At 46.4% G+C, this 19662-nt stretch overlaps 1 protein-coding gene across 3 annotated transcripts in view; it reads right to left on the bottom strand.

The window, feature by feature from the left end:
• The window catches only part of LOC147262109 (neuropilin-1a-like), a 77855-nt gene extending 61927 nt beyond the window's left edge, over positions 1-15928 (bottom strand). For all 3 annotated transcript variants that reach the window (XM_086204509.1, XM_086204511.1, XM_086204510.1), the window contains exons 1-2: positions 15368-15928; positions 14554-14728 (exon numbers count right to left, since the gene is read on the bottom strand). In XM_086204509.1, coding sequence (XP_086060635.1) covers positions 14554-14728; positions 15368-15434 — 242 coding nt within the window. In that variant the 5' untranslated portion in view covers positions 15435-15928. The remainder of the gene's footprint in view (positions 1-14553; positions 14729-15367) is intronic.
• Positions 15929-19662: the final 3734 nt, after the last annotated feature.

The raw sequence follows: 19662 nt of genomic DNA, 5'->3' as shown, positions 1-19662 counted from the left end.
AGTTTGACCTCCAGACTGACCTCCACCCCTCATATGGCAGTGCTGACCTGTCCCGAGCGCGACACTGGGTTTTCACGGGCCTTTTATGTTCTCCAGACCACAGATTAGAATTGACTAGAATCACATGAATAGACAGAAGTCACAGCCGTCTTTATTCGAGTTACTGGGAGTTTGTCTTGTGACTTTCGAGACATTCAAACTTATGCAGCTCAGTTACACTTTTACAAATGTCACAGAGGAAGAATTGGGTCAGGGCTCCACTATCTCAAGTTCCTACACGGGGAACTAAAGGCTGAATACGTTTCACTTGCCATTGAAAAGGTTTTTTTTTTTTATCATTTCATGTCCATATTTCCCAACTGGATTTTTCTGAACCTGCAGTTGTTTTGCCAGAGTCTGGTACACTCGCTGAGGTGAGAAAGACTTGGGTGCAGGGAAACAGGCTGAGGAGCATTCACTGCTGCAAATCTCAGGCTGTACTTCACTCTGAAAGAGTTTTGCTTTGTTTTTTGGCTTTCAGGTACTCACACACAGGTAACATGGTTTCACAAACAGGCGGCACAGTGGAGCAGTGGTCCTCACTGTGGCCCCCCAGCAAGAAGGTTGTGGGTGGAGCCCCGGCTGCAGCACGGGGTCTTTCTGTGAGAGTCTGCATGTTCTCCCTGTTCCTGCTGGGTTCTCTCTGGTACTCCAGCTTCCTCCACAGTCCAAAGACATCAAGAGGGACCAGGTTAATCCAGACTCTAAATTGACCGTAGGTGTGGCTGGGAGAGCCAATGGTTGTCTGTCTCTATGTGTTGGCCCTGCCATGGACTGGTGACCTGTCCATGGGGAAGGCTGCTGGGATAGGCTCCACCCCCACTGGATGGATGGATGGATGGATGGATGATTTCACAAAGATCTTTTTTCTCTCTCCTGCATTACTTCTTTGTGACTCCAAAATGCAGAAAGAGCCAGCCATGTACATTTAGCTTTAAGCTAATGGTGACGTAAAGTAAAACTGTCCAAAAACATCTGTTTAAAAACTCTCAAGTGTATTTTCTTTAAATCTCAGATCGAACAGTTTGTTGGATACATCTGGATAAAGAAGATTATGATTATACCAGACGATACACTCACATCTTTTCTTGTTGTTAGCCATCAGTCCCCGGGTAGCCTCAAGCTAATCATCATGGCTAGCTCTTTCTGCAGTCTGAAGCAACAAAGAAGTAACGCAGGAGGGGAAAAACATCTTTGTGAGCTCCAAAACACAGATCTGTGAGTACTTGAAAGGCAAAACACACTTTCGGGGTGAAGTCTTGCTTTTAAGTCTAACACTGTACAATCTGGTACATGAAGAACAGGATTTGTATCATTTCTTATTAAAACACAACATTTAGTAGTACAAAAACTTATCAGAACATGCTTTGACTGACACTACACTCGTCTCTCCAACCGTCTCCAACACGAAGAGGGTGAAAAAAACCCTCACATCTGCTGAATGCCTGCATTGTGATGAATTTCTTTGAATTCCCTGCTCCAGTCTGATGTGCCACACACCAAGACACCGCTGATTTTCCACCCTTTCATGTGGTATTAGGTGACAGAAAAATAAAGAGAAACATCTGTGTTTAACAAAAGTTTGTAGCGAGCTCAAGAGTGTACGTGGCTCAGAAATGCTGCCATGTTGCACTTTCTGATGGATTCCTGTGAAAAGGCAACTTGCAGCGAGGATGAAGCCAGAGCCAAAGCTTCAATATCTCCTAAGACGGAGACTTAAGTACAGCCGTCAGCCTCTCAGATGCGATGCATACGCCTTGTTGGATAAGTCCTCCAAACTCACTCAGCCAATCCAGCCATGTCTCCAGCCCTGTATTTACTGCTAATTCTCTAACTTTGGTACTCACTGGGCATCAAAAACCTACTGTGGATCTAAATATGTGGAGCTATTTAATACCAGATTGATTCTAGCGGGCACTCGGAGTGAGGAGACGTGACACCACAGATTTCTGCTCCGACTATCATTCCACCAAGGTTCATCAGAATGCATCCACAACTTTTTGAGTTATCTGCTGACAAACTCACAAAAAGTGATCCTTGTTTTTAAAAAAAAAAAAAAAAGACTCATATTTCAATGCAAAAATCAGAAAAAAAAGTGTCTTTGGCTCAGGACCCATCCTCCCACCAAGTTTCAGGAAAACCAGTTTGAAAGTTTTTGCATGATCCAGGAACAAACAAACAGAACTGAAAACATGCGTCATGAAACACTCTCCTTCACAAAGCTGCCTGAACACACTATGGGATCATTTTAGCCCTCGGTGCAGTCTTACAGACCGGCGCCAAAGACCAATGGCTCCCTGAAACCCCCCTGCTCCTGCTATCTACTGTGTACCTCGTCTTCCATCTCTGTTCGAACAAAGTAAGGGCGAAGAGAAGTCCTACAAAGTGTAAGAACAAGCATGTGCTTAAGAACGTTTCCTGAGTGAGGTAATAAACACCAGAGATCGCGTTACCTGCTTGGCGGAGGCAGACAGAACTGATAGCACGGAAACGGTTCCAAACAAGCTCTCTCGTGCAAGGGAGGTCTAGTTGTTTATTATGCGCAGGAGTGTGTGTTGTTTTCAGGACATCTGGAGTGTATCAGCGAGTGAAAATCCAGGGATCGCAGCTGTGTGTGACGTTGCTGACAAAGCCCCCCCCCCAACTCTCTCCTCATTAATCTGCTCGTTAAGGATCTAATCTGACATGTGTTTTCATTTGTGTGTTTGTTTGAGGTTCGCTGATGAACAGGGAATCGCTCCAATTCCGTTCTTTGTCTGCTCGAGTCTCCGTTACATCATTTATTATTTTTTTCTTATTTATTCAAGCTTTGCGTGCATCTGCGAGCCCCGTACGTGTCAGCTGATTCACACGGACGAGGGCAAAGACAGTGTGAGGCCGTAATTGCTGAGAAGAGCTAATTCAAACGCTCGTGCAAGAAAAACAACACCAGGATTCAAAGTTCACTCTTCCTTCCACTAGACAAATATTTGCTGCTGAAAGACGACAGCCAGCTGGTGAAAGTTGTTTTTTTCCAAATGCGGCTTCTTCATTCTCATCACGCCTGGTGAAAAAATATTCACAGCGACCGAAACTGAACGCTGTCACATCATCAGATGTTTTCTATTTGTCCAAAACAGCAATAATCCTGCATTGTGTCAAAAATCGGAGAACTTGTAAAAGGGCTTTGTGACTCAGCATCGGTTCCTTCCTTGTTCAGTGTTTTTCAAAGGTTCAATGTCAGTTTCACTGCTACTTCATCAAATAATTACAAATAAATGCCAGTAACAGTAGGACGCCAGTGACTGAGGTGTTGCATCGTGTTCTGAGACATTTGGATAGCAGAAATGCCAAGCTGGTGAAAAACCAAAATTAACTTTTCATGGTAGAATCTGATGTAAAGGCTCTTCCATCTGTTTAGCAAAAAAAAAAAAAAAAAAAAAAGCTAATACATTGTAATCATGTGCTGATTTCTTTTGTAAGTAATTTTAAAATATGCCTGAGGAAAATATCCCCTTTCCTTGGAAGGCTGCAAAAGCTGACGAGAGAAACATCAAGAGTCGTCATTTGGTATCATTGTTGTAGCTCCCTATGTTGCCTAGCAACGGTGCACCGGCGGCTTAACCATCTGAACCTGAAGCATATCGTGTAAACAACATCCCGAGTTCCTTCTGAACGCAGCATTTGTCCAGCGAGCTCACAAAGCAGACAGAGAGCTCCGGCTGATCTTGTAGCGAATCCTCCACTAACCTGCCGAGCTCCTCTGATTCTCGGGAGTTAAAGGAACCCGAGAGAGGGAATGAATATTCTGTTCCTGATGTCATCGCCAACTCTCCTTCAGCTTTGAGCCACTTGAGCTGCTCATTTTACACCATCATTTTGCTGAGGTAACAACCATAATAGCAGCTGTAGGCACAACTTGCTCAGTCATTATTTTTCTGCGCCATTTCCTCGTGAAGTACGGCCGAGACTCGCGTCGAGCTCGGCTTAAAGTTCAACCGTCTTGAATCCTGAATCAGGGAGAGCAGCTCTGACAGAGGGAGAGCATACGGGAACAGGACGAGTGCACGCAGAGGTCAGAGGGAGTGTGATGAGAGACGGAGGAGGAGGAGGAGGAGGTGACGAGATGAATAAGCCACACAACGGCCCGAAGCCTGAGGCGGAGGAGAGGGAGTGTGAGCTCTGTCACCAGGACCAGGACCAGACAGGCCCCACCAGCCAGCGCTCCCTCTGACGAGGTCAAGAGCCGCTCTCCATTGTCCCTTCACACATCCACCACCTCTTCTTCAAATTCTCATCCGTCCTTCCCCTACGCATCTCCCTGTTTCCCTCCTCTTTGTTAAATATAGAGCCCGACTGATAGATCAGCGTGGCGGACAAGGGAGAGCTGCGGGGACGAGCTATTTCTGTCCTTAGCATCGTCATCGTTTCCCTCGACCAGAAGCCGAGGGGATTTTTCACAACAGATTTTTTTCATCATTGCTGGGGAAAAAAGAAAAAACTCTGTGGCAAACAAAAGCTGATGAAAGTTACACGCACAGTAGCCGTCCCAAATAAACATCCCTTTTATGTTTTGTTTTTTTAAGTGTATTTGCAGTCGTAAGAAGTACAAAGCTAACGTTATGCTACTACGTCTTCATAGTCCTGTGTAGCCACGTGTTAGCAACCACCAGTTTCAAGACATGTAAATGGTGGGAAATCAACATGAGTGGAGCGTAAACGTTTAACTCTGAGAGTGAGCGGGAACCACGCAGCTTATTTCAGACATTTAAACAAAAACACACTGACTCCGAGACGAGGGAACCGTTAGCAATGCTAACCGACTTCCAGGGTTAGGACTCATTACTGCGCAGGCTATATCAGTCGATACTGGCCTCTCAAAGACTTATCGCTAACGCCATATATGTTGTCCGATATTTGCCAATATGAAGGGTTTTTTTTCCATAGAAAACACTTCAGAAAAAAGAAGAAAATTGGGATAATTCACACTGATTGCAGTGCAACTGTAAAATATCCTGCATCAATTTCTCAAAGTTTTCAATACATCCAGTTGAGGGATCCACTTCATATTTACTCCCTAATATTGGCATCAGCATCAGCCTCAAAAGTCCAGGATGGTTCCAGCTCCGATTGTTGCAAAATGTGAAATGCCGCCACTGTTGAGAGCAGAATGCTTATTATCCCAGTACACATCACCCCGTCTCCATATTTTTGTCTCAAATGTGGGAGAAAATCTATATTTTGGCTGATAAAAAGGTGTCAGAGTTTTCTAGAATCAGTATTTGCCACAAAAAAATAAATCTTGTCTCAGATTAGTTTGATAGTTACTTTTCCTTTTTAAATTTTCTCCTCTCCTACGATGGGGATGTTCACATGTGATCAGCTGGAGGGGAGCTGATCAGAAACCCTGAACTGCATCGGGGAAAAACACTTTTCTTCATCATAAACGACGCGCCGAGGACGAGGACGATGATCTATGCATCAGAGTGCTTCTACGCTGATGTCGCTGGGACGTGAGCCGCGCAAGAGCAACCCCATCAGTCTAATCTAAAGCTTTTACTTCTTAAAATACACGAGCACACAACTACGTGGGAGCATGAGGAGCATGTGAAGGAGCTTACATAAAGGCAGGACAATAGCGCATTCAGACTACAAACAGGACCAATATTATCCTTCATCGACCTAATTATCATGCCTCTCTCATATCATGGCTCTTTTACTCTTGTGACAATGTGACAAATAGATGGAGGACGTTGCTGCTGCAAAAAAAAAAAAACAAAAAAAAAACACAACAAAACAGCCAAATTACCTTTGAAGGCTGAAGGCTCAAATTTGCTTGAAAGGGAGCCACAGGCTAAACGCTCTGTGACAGCGGCACATTTATTCTTCCTGTTTTGTGTGGTCACGCCGGAGCTGAAAAAACACAACCATCTGGCGGCAAAGTCAGAGAGAACGCCGAGCGCAGGACGGGTGCTGAGATGACGCTTTGGTGTAAAGCCTCACAAGAAATATGAGGTTCAAAAGAATATTTGAGCTGCGGCAGAAACCCAAGACTAAATACGGTATCGCCATGTTTAATTCAGCAGTCTCTCCTTACAACACGCCATCCTCCAACCATCTGTTGATCCACTCGTCTGTCCTGCCATTCCTCCTGCAATCAATGCAGCCTGTCAGCCACCAGCCTTCACTCATCCATCCTTCCCTCCATCACCCAGGGTTTCATCCGTTCATCCATCCATAACCAATCAGCAGTGCGTATGAACAGTGTCTGCTAATCAACCACTTTATCCATCCATCCATCCATCCACCATCCTAATGTTACAATGGTTTACTCCTGTGCTGTACATTTAAAGACAAGGTTCCTTCGAGGTTGAACTTTGACTCAGACTAAACATCTCAAGTGCCACGTTCTGAGGATGTTCTGCAAAGGAACATTTTGAATATTTGATCTGTAATCTGTTGCTTCCGCCTGCATTTTTAAGAGTGTCGTCGGCGTTTCTCGCAAGAAGTACCGGCACTCTTACAAAATGTGAACGTAGCTCTGCCCCGATGCCTTCAAATTCAAGACCCTCCTTTGTGTTTTAAGGAGAAGAAAGCAGGGATATCTGTGTGAATGTAGGGGAATTAAGTGGGAAAAATTAATGGTCAAACGGCGGCATAGAAGCAGCGTAAACTGAAATAGGTTCATAGATGGTAGACGGAGCTGTCACATCGTCTCAGGGGGTTAAGGTCAGTAAATTATAGAAAAATACAGACGTGTCCCATGTGAACCCACTGTAGCAAACACAGATGTCTAGGAGATAATGTCTAAATCACGAGGTCCCCTGATAATAATTGTCCCGTGTGAAAAAGGGGTCTTAGGACTGACTCTGTACACACCGCCCCCCCAGCACTTAGACTACACTTTGACACTTGGACGGCGAAGTGTGTGAACTCATGTGACATCTCCAGGGACTTGGGTCCTGTGACCGTCTGTTCTCGAGGCCTTTTTTTTGAATTATCGTGGAGCACTTTGCCTGGGAACATACCAGAGGAACAACTGGTCCCTCCATCACACCGAGGAGGAATTTACAGCATCAACCTCCATTATTCTCCATGTGCTTCTTTCTTGTTCCCACCCCTCCGGCCTCCCTGCTCCAGGATGAAGCGCTTACAGCCTGCATGCTTGACGGAGACCACACTGCTACTCATCATCACATGCTGGTCAAAGCATCTGTGATGCAGCGCTGGAATTAATTTTGTTGCTGTTCCCACCACACAGGAGCCGTCTGAACTGGAGTAACTAAGGCTTCTGCAGACCAAAACATCACAAATGCAATAGATATTCATGACGTTTGCAATTCTGGTCATATTTTCTCCCATATAATACCTGTTGGTGGAGGAGAAAACAGCCCGCCAGCAGCTTAGAGCCTCTAAAACATAACGCTGAAACAGGTGAAGAGTTTCCATCACACTGAACTCTATTGTTCTCTCTATTCACCTCGGATGGAGCCACAACTGCTACACAAATTAAACTCTCCTCTGGAAACCCTGCAGGTTCGTTTGGCTGCTTGTGAACGCAGTATTTGTACTCTGGTACTGTGCGAGACCACCTCCCTCACGCGGTCTTGGCCAGTTATGCAGCGACTGCAGGAAGCCGACCACAGCGCTAAGGATGACGTGACGTTTGTTTAAACTAAACCACGGGTGATATGACAAGAAGACAACTGATGCACGCCAACACAGGTGTCACAAGCACAAGAAGCTCCTGAAATTATAGATCTACCTCAGGGATGTACCTCAGGTATCTACCTCAGGGATGTACCTCAGGCATGTACCTCAGGTATGTACCTCAGACATGTACCTCAGGCATGTACCTCAGACATGTACCTCAGGCATGTACCTCAGGCATGTACCTCAGGCATGTACCTCAGACATGTACCTCAGGCATGTACCTCAGACATGTACCTCAGGCATGTACCTCAGACATGTACCTCAGGTATCTACCTCAGGCATGTACCTCAGGTATCTACCTCAGGCATGTACCTCAGGTATTTACCTCAGGTATGTACCTCAAGTATTTACCTCAGGCATGTATCTCAGGTATTTACCTCAGGCATGTACCTCAGACATGTACCTCAGGTATGTACCTCAGGTATTTACCTCAGGCATGTACCTCAGGTATTTACCTCAGACATGTACCTCAGGGATGTATCTCAGGTATGTACCTCAGACATGTACCTCAGGTATGTACCTCAGGTATTTACCTCAGGCATGTACCTCAGGCATGTACCTCAGGCATGTACCTCAGGCATGTATCTCAGGTATTTACCTCAGGTATGTACCTCAGGTATGTACCTCAGGTATTTACCTCAGGTATTTACCTCAGGCATGTACCTCAGGCATGTATCTCAGGTATTTACCTCAGGTATTTACCTCAGGCATGTACCTCAGGTATTTACCTCAGGCATGTACCTCAGGTATGTATCTCAGGTATTTACCTCAGGTATTTACCTCAGGCATGTACCTCAGGTATTTACCTCAGGCATGTACCTCAGGCATGTACCTCAGGCATGTATCTCAGGTATTTACCTCAGGCATGTACCTCAGGTATGTACCTCAGGTATTTACCTCAGGTATTTACCTCAGGCATGTACCTCAGGCATGTACCTTAGGCATGTATCTCAGGTATTTACCTCAGGCATGTACCTCAGGCATGTATCTCAGACATGTACCTCAGGTATCTACCTCAGGCATGTACCTCAGGTATCTACCTCAGGCATGTACCTCAGGTATCTACCTCAGGTATCTACCTCAGGCATGTACCTCAGGTATCTACCTCAGGCATGTACCTCAGGTATGTACCTCAGCTATGTACCTCAGGTATCTACCTCAGGTATCTACCTCAGGTATCTACCTCAGGTATCTACCTCAGCTATGTACCTCAAGAAGGTATTCTGACCAAAAACGCTGTATATTACTTTTTGTCCAAGTGATACCAGTGACTGGGCATCTCTTCCTCCTTTGAGTGAGCTTCGGCTCCGCCCACACACCTGTAACAGAGACTGTTTAGGTGTGTAAAAAACTCTTTCTGATTCCTGGGGAGGTGACTGATGAAATCCATGTTTGCTTGACATCCAAGATTCAACATCAACGCATTTTTGACCAGTGAGAACGACTTCGTTCATCCCCTTCTGAATGTAGTTTTCTTTTTTTCAAAACTGGTCCACTTGATTTGTGAAACTCAACGGGCCTGAAGGGGCTATGAACCCAACCGCGCTCTCGATGAGCTACGGAGGCTGACGACTGTCCTCTGACTACAAGGAACAGCGACACGAAGGCATCCAGAGATAAAAAAAAAAGTGTCTGGACGGTGTTTCTGCGGGTCCGTCCTGGGTACGGAGACCCTTCTTCCCAAACGTGTGGGTCATGTTGTGCGTTTGATGACTGTTGTGTCTTTCCCAAAATCCCCTGCTGAAATTAGATCTGGTTCTCCTGAAACGGTTCATTTATAGCTCATGACCTGCACAGTAAGTCACCATGACTCAAATGTCCGTGTCAGCTAAATGGACCGACCGTATAAACCCCGGTGACATCACCAAATCATGGAGGCCACTTTTCCTCGAAATTTCCTACAATTTTTCTGTTTTGTTTTTTTTTTTATTTTTACCACAAACTGTCGGTGTGTGTGCAGAACAGAGTGCAGATGAAGCATACTGTAAGTGACAGAAAGTTTGTGTTGCCTCTGTGTGTGTGTGTGTGTGTGTGTGTGTGTGTGTGTGTGTGTGTGTGTGTGTGTGTGTTCAGTGCAGACTGTGCCAGTACAGCCTCATGTAGGAGGAAACAGTTCAGCCAACTCCTAAAAAGATGTCCCAAATTATCCTGCCACCGACGCATGTTCCTTACCAGTGCCTCGGCTCTGTTTTTCCGCGCTCCGCGGGGATTCACTTTGTCGGCTATTTCAGACGCGGACGTGAGATAAGACTCGTTCTGGTGTTGATCCATATTGGCTTCGGAGGAAGAGCTGACAGTGTATCTGAACAAAAGTGTTATTGGTCCTCATCTAAACCACCATCTGTTCACCGAGTGCAGATTTTGTCACTTGAGAGTGAGTGGAAGTAAAAGGTCGTGGTTGGAATTAGCACCCAGGCGGACTGTTTTCCAGCCCTGGCGCCCCTCAAGTGACCAACTCAAGTCGTTGTCACACAGAGAGCCACTGTCTTCTTAATATATTACAGTATTTTGTGTTCAAGTGTCAGTGTTTCTAAACTGGTCGATTATCTGATTTTAGTTTCTCTCCCATTATTCACACATTCAGACAAGATTTCCCAGCGGACAAATATGTATTTATGAAAAGAGCGTAATTAGGGACCCTAGTAACTTGGTCATGAGGGTGCGCTGGTGGGAAGAGATTTTGTAAAACAGATGTCGGAATGGAAGCCAGCGTTTACTCATAGACCCGATGGCTTCTTTGTTTGGCTTATTAACTGCAGACATGTTTTCACAGCTCTGGAACATGTTTGCTCCATTTTGGTCCAATAATTTCATTAAGGGACTGGGAGAAATGGGCCTGCAGCCACGTGCTATCTGATGGAGGTGGAGAGGAGAGAATCACTCCAACAATACATTTCAATTAGGAGAGGACACAGTGGGACGTCCCCCTCTCTGTCCTTTGACCTCAACGCGAGTGACATCATTTCCCAGCAGAACGCACAAATCGGTGAGAGCAACACACCAAAGCCAAGAAGCTCATTTACTCAGAGGGTCAGAATAAGAAACCAGGCTTGGACTCAACGGGACTTCAGAACCGCAGCCTAGATTTTCTGATATATTTCTGGTACCCATCGAACCAGCTCCCATGGAGGTGGTCACTCCTGTCAAACCTGCTGATGCGTTTGGTCGTTGGTTCTTTGTCTCCGGTTGGAAACTGAATTTTGCCGATTGATGAAAATGAAAACAAGGTTTTGCTGCAGCTCTGTCTTTTGATCCCATGCGTCATCACTGGGCACTTGTGCGAATGATACCCTGCCTGCCGAACCCAAGACACTGTACAACGCTCCCTGTCACCTCAGCTGACCCCAGGCACCTTGTTGTGAAGGTCGTGTCTGAGAAATATTTCAGTTTTAAATTCCTGTTTCACGGTTTCACCTGTGAATCCTCGTGCACCGCGCAGTCAGCACTTACTTCCTGGTGCTGCCGATGGCAGGAAACATCAGATAAGTACTTCAATAACAGAGATTCACCACACACAATACGCCTGCAGGACTCTACTTAATTAATGTTTCGCTAGTTCTTAAAAAAAGCAGCTTAATTGAATCAAGAAGCAGTTGAGCCTCCTCGGCTGCTGTGAATCTCTTTTATTGAACTCTTAAAATTTCTGTTTATGTGGCTGGAAAGTGTTAGCATGGCCAAGATTGTGATGAAACCCCGCCAACGGTTCAGCAGCAGGATCTCGCGCTGCGGTGGAGGAAAGGCGGCTCTGGAATGGAGTTACTTGATCTGACGTTGAATCAGTTTCAGTTTAGTGTCACACCAGAAATTATTTAGACCGTTAAAAAAAAAAAGTGTTCAAAATTCACGGAATGGATCATAATCTGTGCTCACTCGACTCACAATTGCCACCAGTCTCCTAAAGGGGCAGGGCTTGGGTGAAACCCGCATGACACGGAAACAGGAAATGACTCTCAACCATCTCTGACTCAACGATTTACTTTGAAAAGCTGCTCTTGATTGCCCAACTGCTCCAGGAAGGTTCGCAAGACGTTTGGAAACAGTAGAAAGTCGCTCTGGCTTCAGAGGTGCGGCAAACGCTCCAAGTATTTGAAAACATTTTGACTTTGAGCATAAAAAAATGAGTCAGAAATGACTGGGCTGGATTGCTATGTGTCCAACGACTTGACGAGTCATCACTTCTATGACGGAACAATGATGGTCAGGTGCTCACGTCTTACTCAGCAGGCCGAAGACCTCAGGTCACTCTAGGCTTCAGCTTCCTGATCAGAGCTTCTGCTCTGGTTCCCGCCGCTGCTGACAGTCGCATCACAACTTGGCGCTGACGTGGAGCCCGATGGCTTCAAACTTGTACAACTCTTCAGTATCATCTCAGGAAATTTTTAAGTGGGACTGCGGTCTCGCCAAAGGCTTAAGCCCCCCCCCCCCCCCCCCCCCTCCCCCAATGGGGCATATTTTGAACATTTGACTCATTCCCAAGAACAACGGAGCTCCTGCCAAGTCAGAGAGCTCCACACTACACCCCATCATCATCCAACATCAACTCACACAACAAATAATGAAACTAATCGAGCAAAGCACAGGCTACTAAGAAAACAGCCAAATTACAGGTTACGGTGGCTGCAGGGTGGCCAGGCAGCTGGATTCCTGCTGCCGTGAGCGGGTGTCGATCCCAACATGGAAATTTTTGCTCTTTTGACTGCAGGAATACCAAGAAGTGGAATTAGACATCTGCAGCCAGAATGACACACAGACTCAAATAGAGACCAAAAACAACAAAAAAAGACAGAGCTACAAACGGCTTTCCAGATGCATTAAAAATAGACATTTTCAGACATAAAACATGTCATTTCTGTCTGAAAACCTCCCCCGGTGCCAACGCAGGATCCTTATCATCACACTGAGATGAAGAGCTCATGTTAGCGCTCATAAAACGGGAATATTTGACTTTACAACCTCCTGATACCAGCACATTAACCTATGGAAAAGTGATTTAAGACGACAATAATTCACCGTTGGTGGCTCACTGCAGTGCCAACCACCGTCTAAAATTTTACCACCCAGATTTATTACATTTCATTAGGCACTTAAAGGGCATTATTGCATACTTATACTGCTCCCTGGTTATCAAAGAAAATAAGGTCAGCGCAAAATTAGATTTTCCTGAAGGAAGCTTTCCTCAGCTTGCATCACTCAGGTGGGAGAGCAATCCACTCCCAGACACACAATATCCACTAACAGTGCCCAACACTAATGTTTTATTAGTCCCCCGGTGCTGAAACCTGATCCAATAGTAGTGGAAGACCCCATCTGGGGGAGAGCAGCCGTGATTTACACAGGAGCCGTTTATGGAGCTTTTAAAAGAGACAGAGGAGCCGACATGAAAAACAGGCTTATTTATAGAGGAGCAGCACACACACAGGCTTTTGTGTGGATGAATCCTCTGTGTGTGTGTGTGTGTGTGTGTGTGTGTGTGTGTGTGTGTGTGTAGGGGGGGTCAACGCAAGGGGGCTCGTGTGAGCTTCTGCTTGGATGCTTGTTTACATGTTTTGCAGTGTAATGCACCGTCACACATGTGTGCTTTTACAAAATGCACATGTGCTGCCCAGTGCAGATATATATATCTATATATATATCTATATATATCTATCTATATCTATATATCTATATATAGATCTATCTATCTATATATATATATATATATAGATAGATATATATAGATATATAGATACACATACATACACACACACAGATGTTTATCTATAGATTAGATAGAAATATATCAATAAATGTGTGTATATATATTACGTGTGTATATAAATATATATGTATACATATATATAGATTAGATAGATATACATCAATAAATGTGTGTATACATATTATATGTATGTGTGTACGTGCGTGTGTGTGTGTATATATATATATATATATATATATATATATATATATATATACACACACACACACACACACACACACACACACACACACACACACACACACACACACACACACACACACACACACATATACTATTCTTTTTCTGGAAAAACATGTTTTGTCTTTCGTCCTGCTGCCAAATGCACAAACTCCATCTGCTCTGTGTGTGTGTGTGTGTGTGTGGGGGGGGGGTCATGTGGTGGTCTGAACTTGTTTGCTGAGGGCTTGATTGTGAGGGATACTCACTTACGTAAAAATATGATGTTTGATAATTCGATCAATAAAAATGTCAGCCAACATGAGAACGTTCAGCCGTCTCTTTGCTTGTTTTGGAGGACGGACGACCCCAAACCAGACGACAGTCTTGTTCCCTGTCAGCGTGACGAATCTGAGTGCTCTCAGAATCATTCGCAGAAATAATTTAGCTGTTTGAGGTTGGAATTCCTGCAAGCAAACAGAGAGAAACGCCATTCCTCCTCCAGAGGCAGCCAGGTAAACTCTTAATGAAAAGTAAACACAAGTTCTGCATTCTTCTAATGAGCAAACTGAACTCATCAATAAAAAATGTTTAAAAAAAAGTCAGCAGCCGCTGAATTTAACTGCTTTCCTCTGAATTCCTGCCAAAGCGAAGACAAACACCAGCAGACAGCGTCCCTCCTTATCAAGAATGAATTAGAACCCCCATGTTTCCTCTGAAGTCACGGCCAGCAGCAGCCTGGCTGCCATCTCTCATCCACCCACCGCCCTGGGAGCGAGCGGGCTCTGACCAATAGGGGGCAGAGTTTCCCTCTGTATCCAGGCAGGAGTGTGGAGAGAGGGAGGCAGGCAGGCAGGCAGGAGGGAGGGTGGGGGGAGAGGAGAGAAGAGAGAGTGAACTCTTACTTGCAGTCTCGGTCCTCCAGATCGAAATGTGGGTTGAAGTTGATGAGGATCTTCTGGCCTGGTTCGGGGGCAGTTATCACCCACACGCACTGCTGCGAGGGCAGATAGGCAATGGGGTATCCTGGGGAGGTCAGATAGTTGGCGACGCCTATCTCTATATTCTCTCCGCATCTTTCTGCAGCGTGAGAGGAGGCAGAAATGTTCAGTTAGTGGAGATGAACTGACTTTCTGCAGCTGAGCTCACTCCTTCCTGAAGAAAGTGAGTGGGGAGAATCCAGCTCAGTCAGAAAATGTTGCACAAATTCACACCACAGGAATTAACAGCGTTTCTAAACAGAAATGGAAAAACTCCAGAAAGAACCAGAGAAGGTGTGGCGGGGTGAGGTGTGCTCTCTCGCAGCGGGGCCAGGAGGTGAGGAGGGCCCGGCTGCAGCGGGAGACGACAACATTTAATTTTCTCAATGAATTATTGATGGCAACACGCTCAAAAAATGCGTCTGTGAATGGCTGGACGCGAACAAACGCCACCAAGAATTAATGAATGTAACATAAACAGAATAACAACGAGTCTCTGTAGTCACACAGAGCAGGCACTGATTTCAGGGCTCCTATTTTATCCAGTTATTGTGCCTCGTCTCCGGTTCTCCAGCTCAAATTTTAGAATAATGATCTAAGAACACGCGGAGCCCTGCAGACCCGCGGCCGAAGGAGAACCAGAGCTATAACAGGTGAGAGCACACGAAAACCCCGATGCCAGATGATGGAGGCGCTGCCTGGCTGGGCAGAGCCAGCAGCCGCACCGGTCAACACCTACCAGCCTGAGTCCGCGAAGCCACCCAGACGACTTGGATGAAGAGGAACAATAGCAAGCCGCTACGCATCCTTGCAGGGTTTAGTAATGTCCAAGAAAATGAAATCGGTGAGGAGAGGGCAACGTTCAGGGAGTTTAGGTCCAAAAAGAAAAAAAGAAGAAGAAATTATTGTCTCAAAGTAACAGATGTGGTTGCTGTCGGGTCCCCAGCATCCTGTGAGCCTCAGCACCACAGCACTGGCAGCCAACAACTTGCCATCTCCTGGAAGAAAGAATAATCCAAATGGAGGAAACAGAAAAAGGAGAAATCCCGACACAAGTGGCAGCTGTGCGCCCTGGGGCTCTCACTCCAGCCCTCTCACCGAGCCGAGACCTTACTTCCAAGTAGAAAACGTCAGGACGCCGGGACAGAGTGAGCTCCCTCCCGCTGTCGCGCCTCGGCTGCGTCTCTCTCTCTCTCTGCTACTCGCCGCTACTGACTGGCTGACCGTTACGGCGCAACTGTGCGGGGATACGAGGCGAGCCGCGGAAGTAACAGCGGAATTTCCACTCCCCTAAATTCCAGCTGAGAGGCGCCGCTGCGAGCGCGCATCGAGCGACCGCGACACGAGGAGGAGGAGGAGGAGGAGGAGGAGGCCGGACCAGACTAACACCCGTGCGCCCTCTGCGCGCTCCCCGCCCGACCGACGCATGCAGGAGTCTTTAATCCGGTGTAGGAGTCCCGGAAAGGCCACCGAGATCGAGTCTACTTATTTTTTAAGGATTCAGGGAGGACCAATATATTTAAATGTGTGTCGAGGTCTCGAGTGATAAACTCGTTCCCTCAGTTTAGTGGGTTATTGTGAAGCAACAAGATAAACTCGATCGAAAATTACAACTTAGGTCTGGAGGCACCAAGTTCTGTCACGACTTCCAATTACTTGGGTTCATGGGCTCATGGTATGAAACTACATAAATATATTCCATATTTCTCTCTCTCTACCCCCCCCCCACACACACACACACACTCACCTCCAGTAAAAAGCTGACATCTGTTCATTTGCTTCAACTAAATAAATGCCCCCCTCAATCAATGGCTCTGGCTCCTCCCGTTTTGATGATGCAGGAGACTAAAAATCTGCCTGCCTCAAACAACAACCTTAAATGTTCAGCCCTGGACAGCGGACTGAGCAGGAGGACCCCGTCTTCTCCCAGACGGAGGAGAAGGGTTCTGACTGACTAATCAAATCATGGAGGAGGATTGATTTTGTCCTTTGTCCATTTTTAAAGTAAATAAAAGGATCAATAACACTTCCTGCCATATTGAGGGATAGTGACGGGGGAGAGAATTGGGTTATCTCAAGATAACATTAACTGATGTGTGTGCGTGGTGACTTTTGATGGAGGTGCAGCAGGCTAGCACTGACAAACCACTACCATTCATTGTGCTAAGCTAACTAGCGTGGGTCTCAGCTCCCTAAAGCAGCACAGAGGAGAGGAGGGTCTCAATCATCTTGTCTGGCTCTGAGGACGATGGACAGCAAGCGTATTTCTTAAAACATCGACATGCTCCTGGACAGAAAGCGTCTCCTGCTGGACTGAATCGCTCCTCTTCAGTGCACCTGGAAGCTTTACCCTTGGTGTCTCTTTGGAAGGTTTGAGGATCCTTTGGTTCCCTGAGCGTCAACGTCCTCACCAAAGAACTCCATCTGCACTTTGATCACATCCACAGCTGCTCCGATTACGGCCGGCGTCTCCAGAGAAGAGCAAGAATCAAAAATAATGCGGGTACAATTGTGGTAATTGTAGCAAATGGAGAAAACTACAGGATGAACACAGAGATGGTGAGTGTGTGTTTCTGTGAAAACCTTAAACGTCCCCTTCACTGGAAAATGGTGTTCTGCTCAGTGTTCCTGCAACCGAGGGTTTGATGTCCTCGGAGCAGAGAGGTGGCGCAGAGGTTGAAATATATATGATAATATAACATTCCCATTCATCGGTGAGGAGGTGAAGTTCCTCTGTGCTCAGCATAAATGTCAGGGGAAGTTGTATAAGCGGGACTACAATTTGTGACATCACAGCAACTTGGGAGCCAATCGTGGTCCAGCATTTTAGGTGTGTCCTGGCTACCACGTCTTTGTGCGGAAGCGCAGCAGTTCTGATTGCCAGCACGATCGTTGGAACTCTTCAGCTCCTGCTTCAACTCTGGGACTTTCCGAGCGGAAGAGGAACCCTGACGACTGGGCACAGTTTGTTTCACAGAACCAGCTGAGAGGTCTGTTTCAAACAGGGCAGAAAAAAATACCCAGGAGGTGACTGGATGAGCCACCTGTCTATCGCCACCTGGTTGAACCAATCAGATCAAGGAGCTGAGATCCAGCAGGAAGAGAAGCCAGAGGAGGTGAAACATGTTCTCCCTGGAGAAAAGCCTTCAAGCCTTCAGGGTGTCTTAGCTCTTCTTCCTCTCCCGTTCTGCTGTAACCGCTGCTATAGCAGCTACGCTAACGTCTGCAGGAGCCACCGTTGTTGCGTTGAAGGAACATCATCATACATACTAAACCATGGCCGAGGACGCCGATGTGGTCCAAACCCCACCAGGACACAACTTCAACGGCAACATAATGTTTTCTCACAAAATCAGCAGCTGGGTGACGGGAGTGCACCGTGATTGGTCGATGACGGGCTAACTCAATTGCTATTAGCGTTAGCAGCGTCTTAGAATGGAACAAAACACAGAAACCTCCATTGCTACCCCGGGATGCACAGAAAACACTTGGATCTGATTGGTTTTCAAGCACAAAAGGTGACATTGGTATGTTGACTGTTGGCTTACATCACTCAGGTGTGCAGTTCCTCTCCATAAACTGCCTAAACCTTTTAATACGCCTCATCTGGAGGCAGCATCTGTATAATGTGTGTTCCAGTATGTGAGTGTGAGTGCATAATAACAGGATATGGGTTTTTTTTTTAACATAGGAACCCAGTGCTCCGCTGCACCAGAAGCTCAGTTAGCCAGCATGTAGCCGCCGCTGCCCTCAACCCGCCACAGCAGGCTAATGGATCACTGTCAGTCTCTCCTGTAATTAGGGAGATATGACTGTGTCATTATAGGAATACCGCTCCTCCTGCATCATTCCATAGCCATTAGATGCATGTGTGCACATGCGAGTGGGCGTGCATGTTGCTGCTCATGCATGCACGCACACACACATGAAGAGGCACCATGTCTGAACAGCTTTGCAGCGGGAGGGATTGAACACATTCACCCCCAAACACACGACGGCGGAAGGTAAAGAGAGACGAGGCGAGCAGCTGGATCCTGAAACACCTGTTGAGACAAAGGAGCAGTGCAGCCATTTGCCTGGGTTGTCACGTGTCATGGAATAACACACACGTTACCGTAACGGACGGATGGTAACATTTAACTGTTGATTACCTCTGCTGAGGCGGTGATGTCATCATTGGTGGCTGGTGGTCAGCAGAATATCTCAAAAATGAAATGATGGACTTTAATGAAGCTTGGAGGAAACAGAGGTCACAACAGAAAGAGCGACTGGTTTTTTTGGAGGCGATCTGGATCACATGACAGGTCCTGGTTCCTGAGGCCTGTTCTACTGGCAGTATTATTACACCCATTAGTGGTATTTTGTCCTGGATTTGTCATAAATTATCCATCCATCGTCATCTTCCGCTTATTCCTTACTGGTAAGGGTTGCGGGGGGGTGGAGCCTATCCCAGCGTCAACGGGCGAGAGGCGGGGTTCACCCTGGACAGGACGCCAGTCCATCGCAGGGCCAACAAACAGAGACGAACAACCATTCACACTCACATTCATACCTACGGTCAATTTAGAGAATCAATCAGCCTCGTCCCCAATTGCATGTTTTTGGACAGTGGGAGGAAGCCGGAGTACCAGAGAGAACCCACGCAGGCACGGGGAGAACATGGAGACTCACCCAGAAAGATCCCGTGCCCGAGCCGGGACTCGAACCCGGAACCTTCTTGCTGTGAGGCCACAGTGCTGACCACTGCACCACCGTGCAGCCTCTGTCATAAATTATTTGCAATTGAATTCCTCGAGCCCATGTGATCTAATAAGAAGGAGGACGTTGCGGCTCGTGTAGATCGTCTGGATTGTAGATCATCCGGGCCTATTTTCAACATATTCGTCAAAATCTCCCAAAAATGTGATCATATAAGTGAGCGGCGTATTTCAGCTCGAGGCAGTCGGCTCCCGGAGATGGCAAGACTCCTCCTCTGGATCGGAGATGTGGATCAAGTGCTGATCAAGGAGCGAGCCAGACTGATGCTATAATCTT

The sequence above is a fragment of the Aulostomus chinensis genome, chromosome 5 (assembly GCF_037954235.1).
Source record: "Aulostomus chinensis isolate RoL2024-O1b breed Wild chromosome 5, RoL_Achi_v1.0, whole genome shotgun sequence".
Taxonomy (NCBI): Eukaryota; Metazoa; Chordata; class Actinopteri; order Syngnathiformes; family Aulostomidae; genus Aulostomus; species Aulostomus chinensis.
The sequence above is the reverse complement of the archived record's forward strand: the minus strand, read 5'-3'. Positions and strand labels throughout refer to the sequence as shown.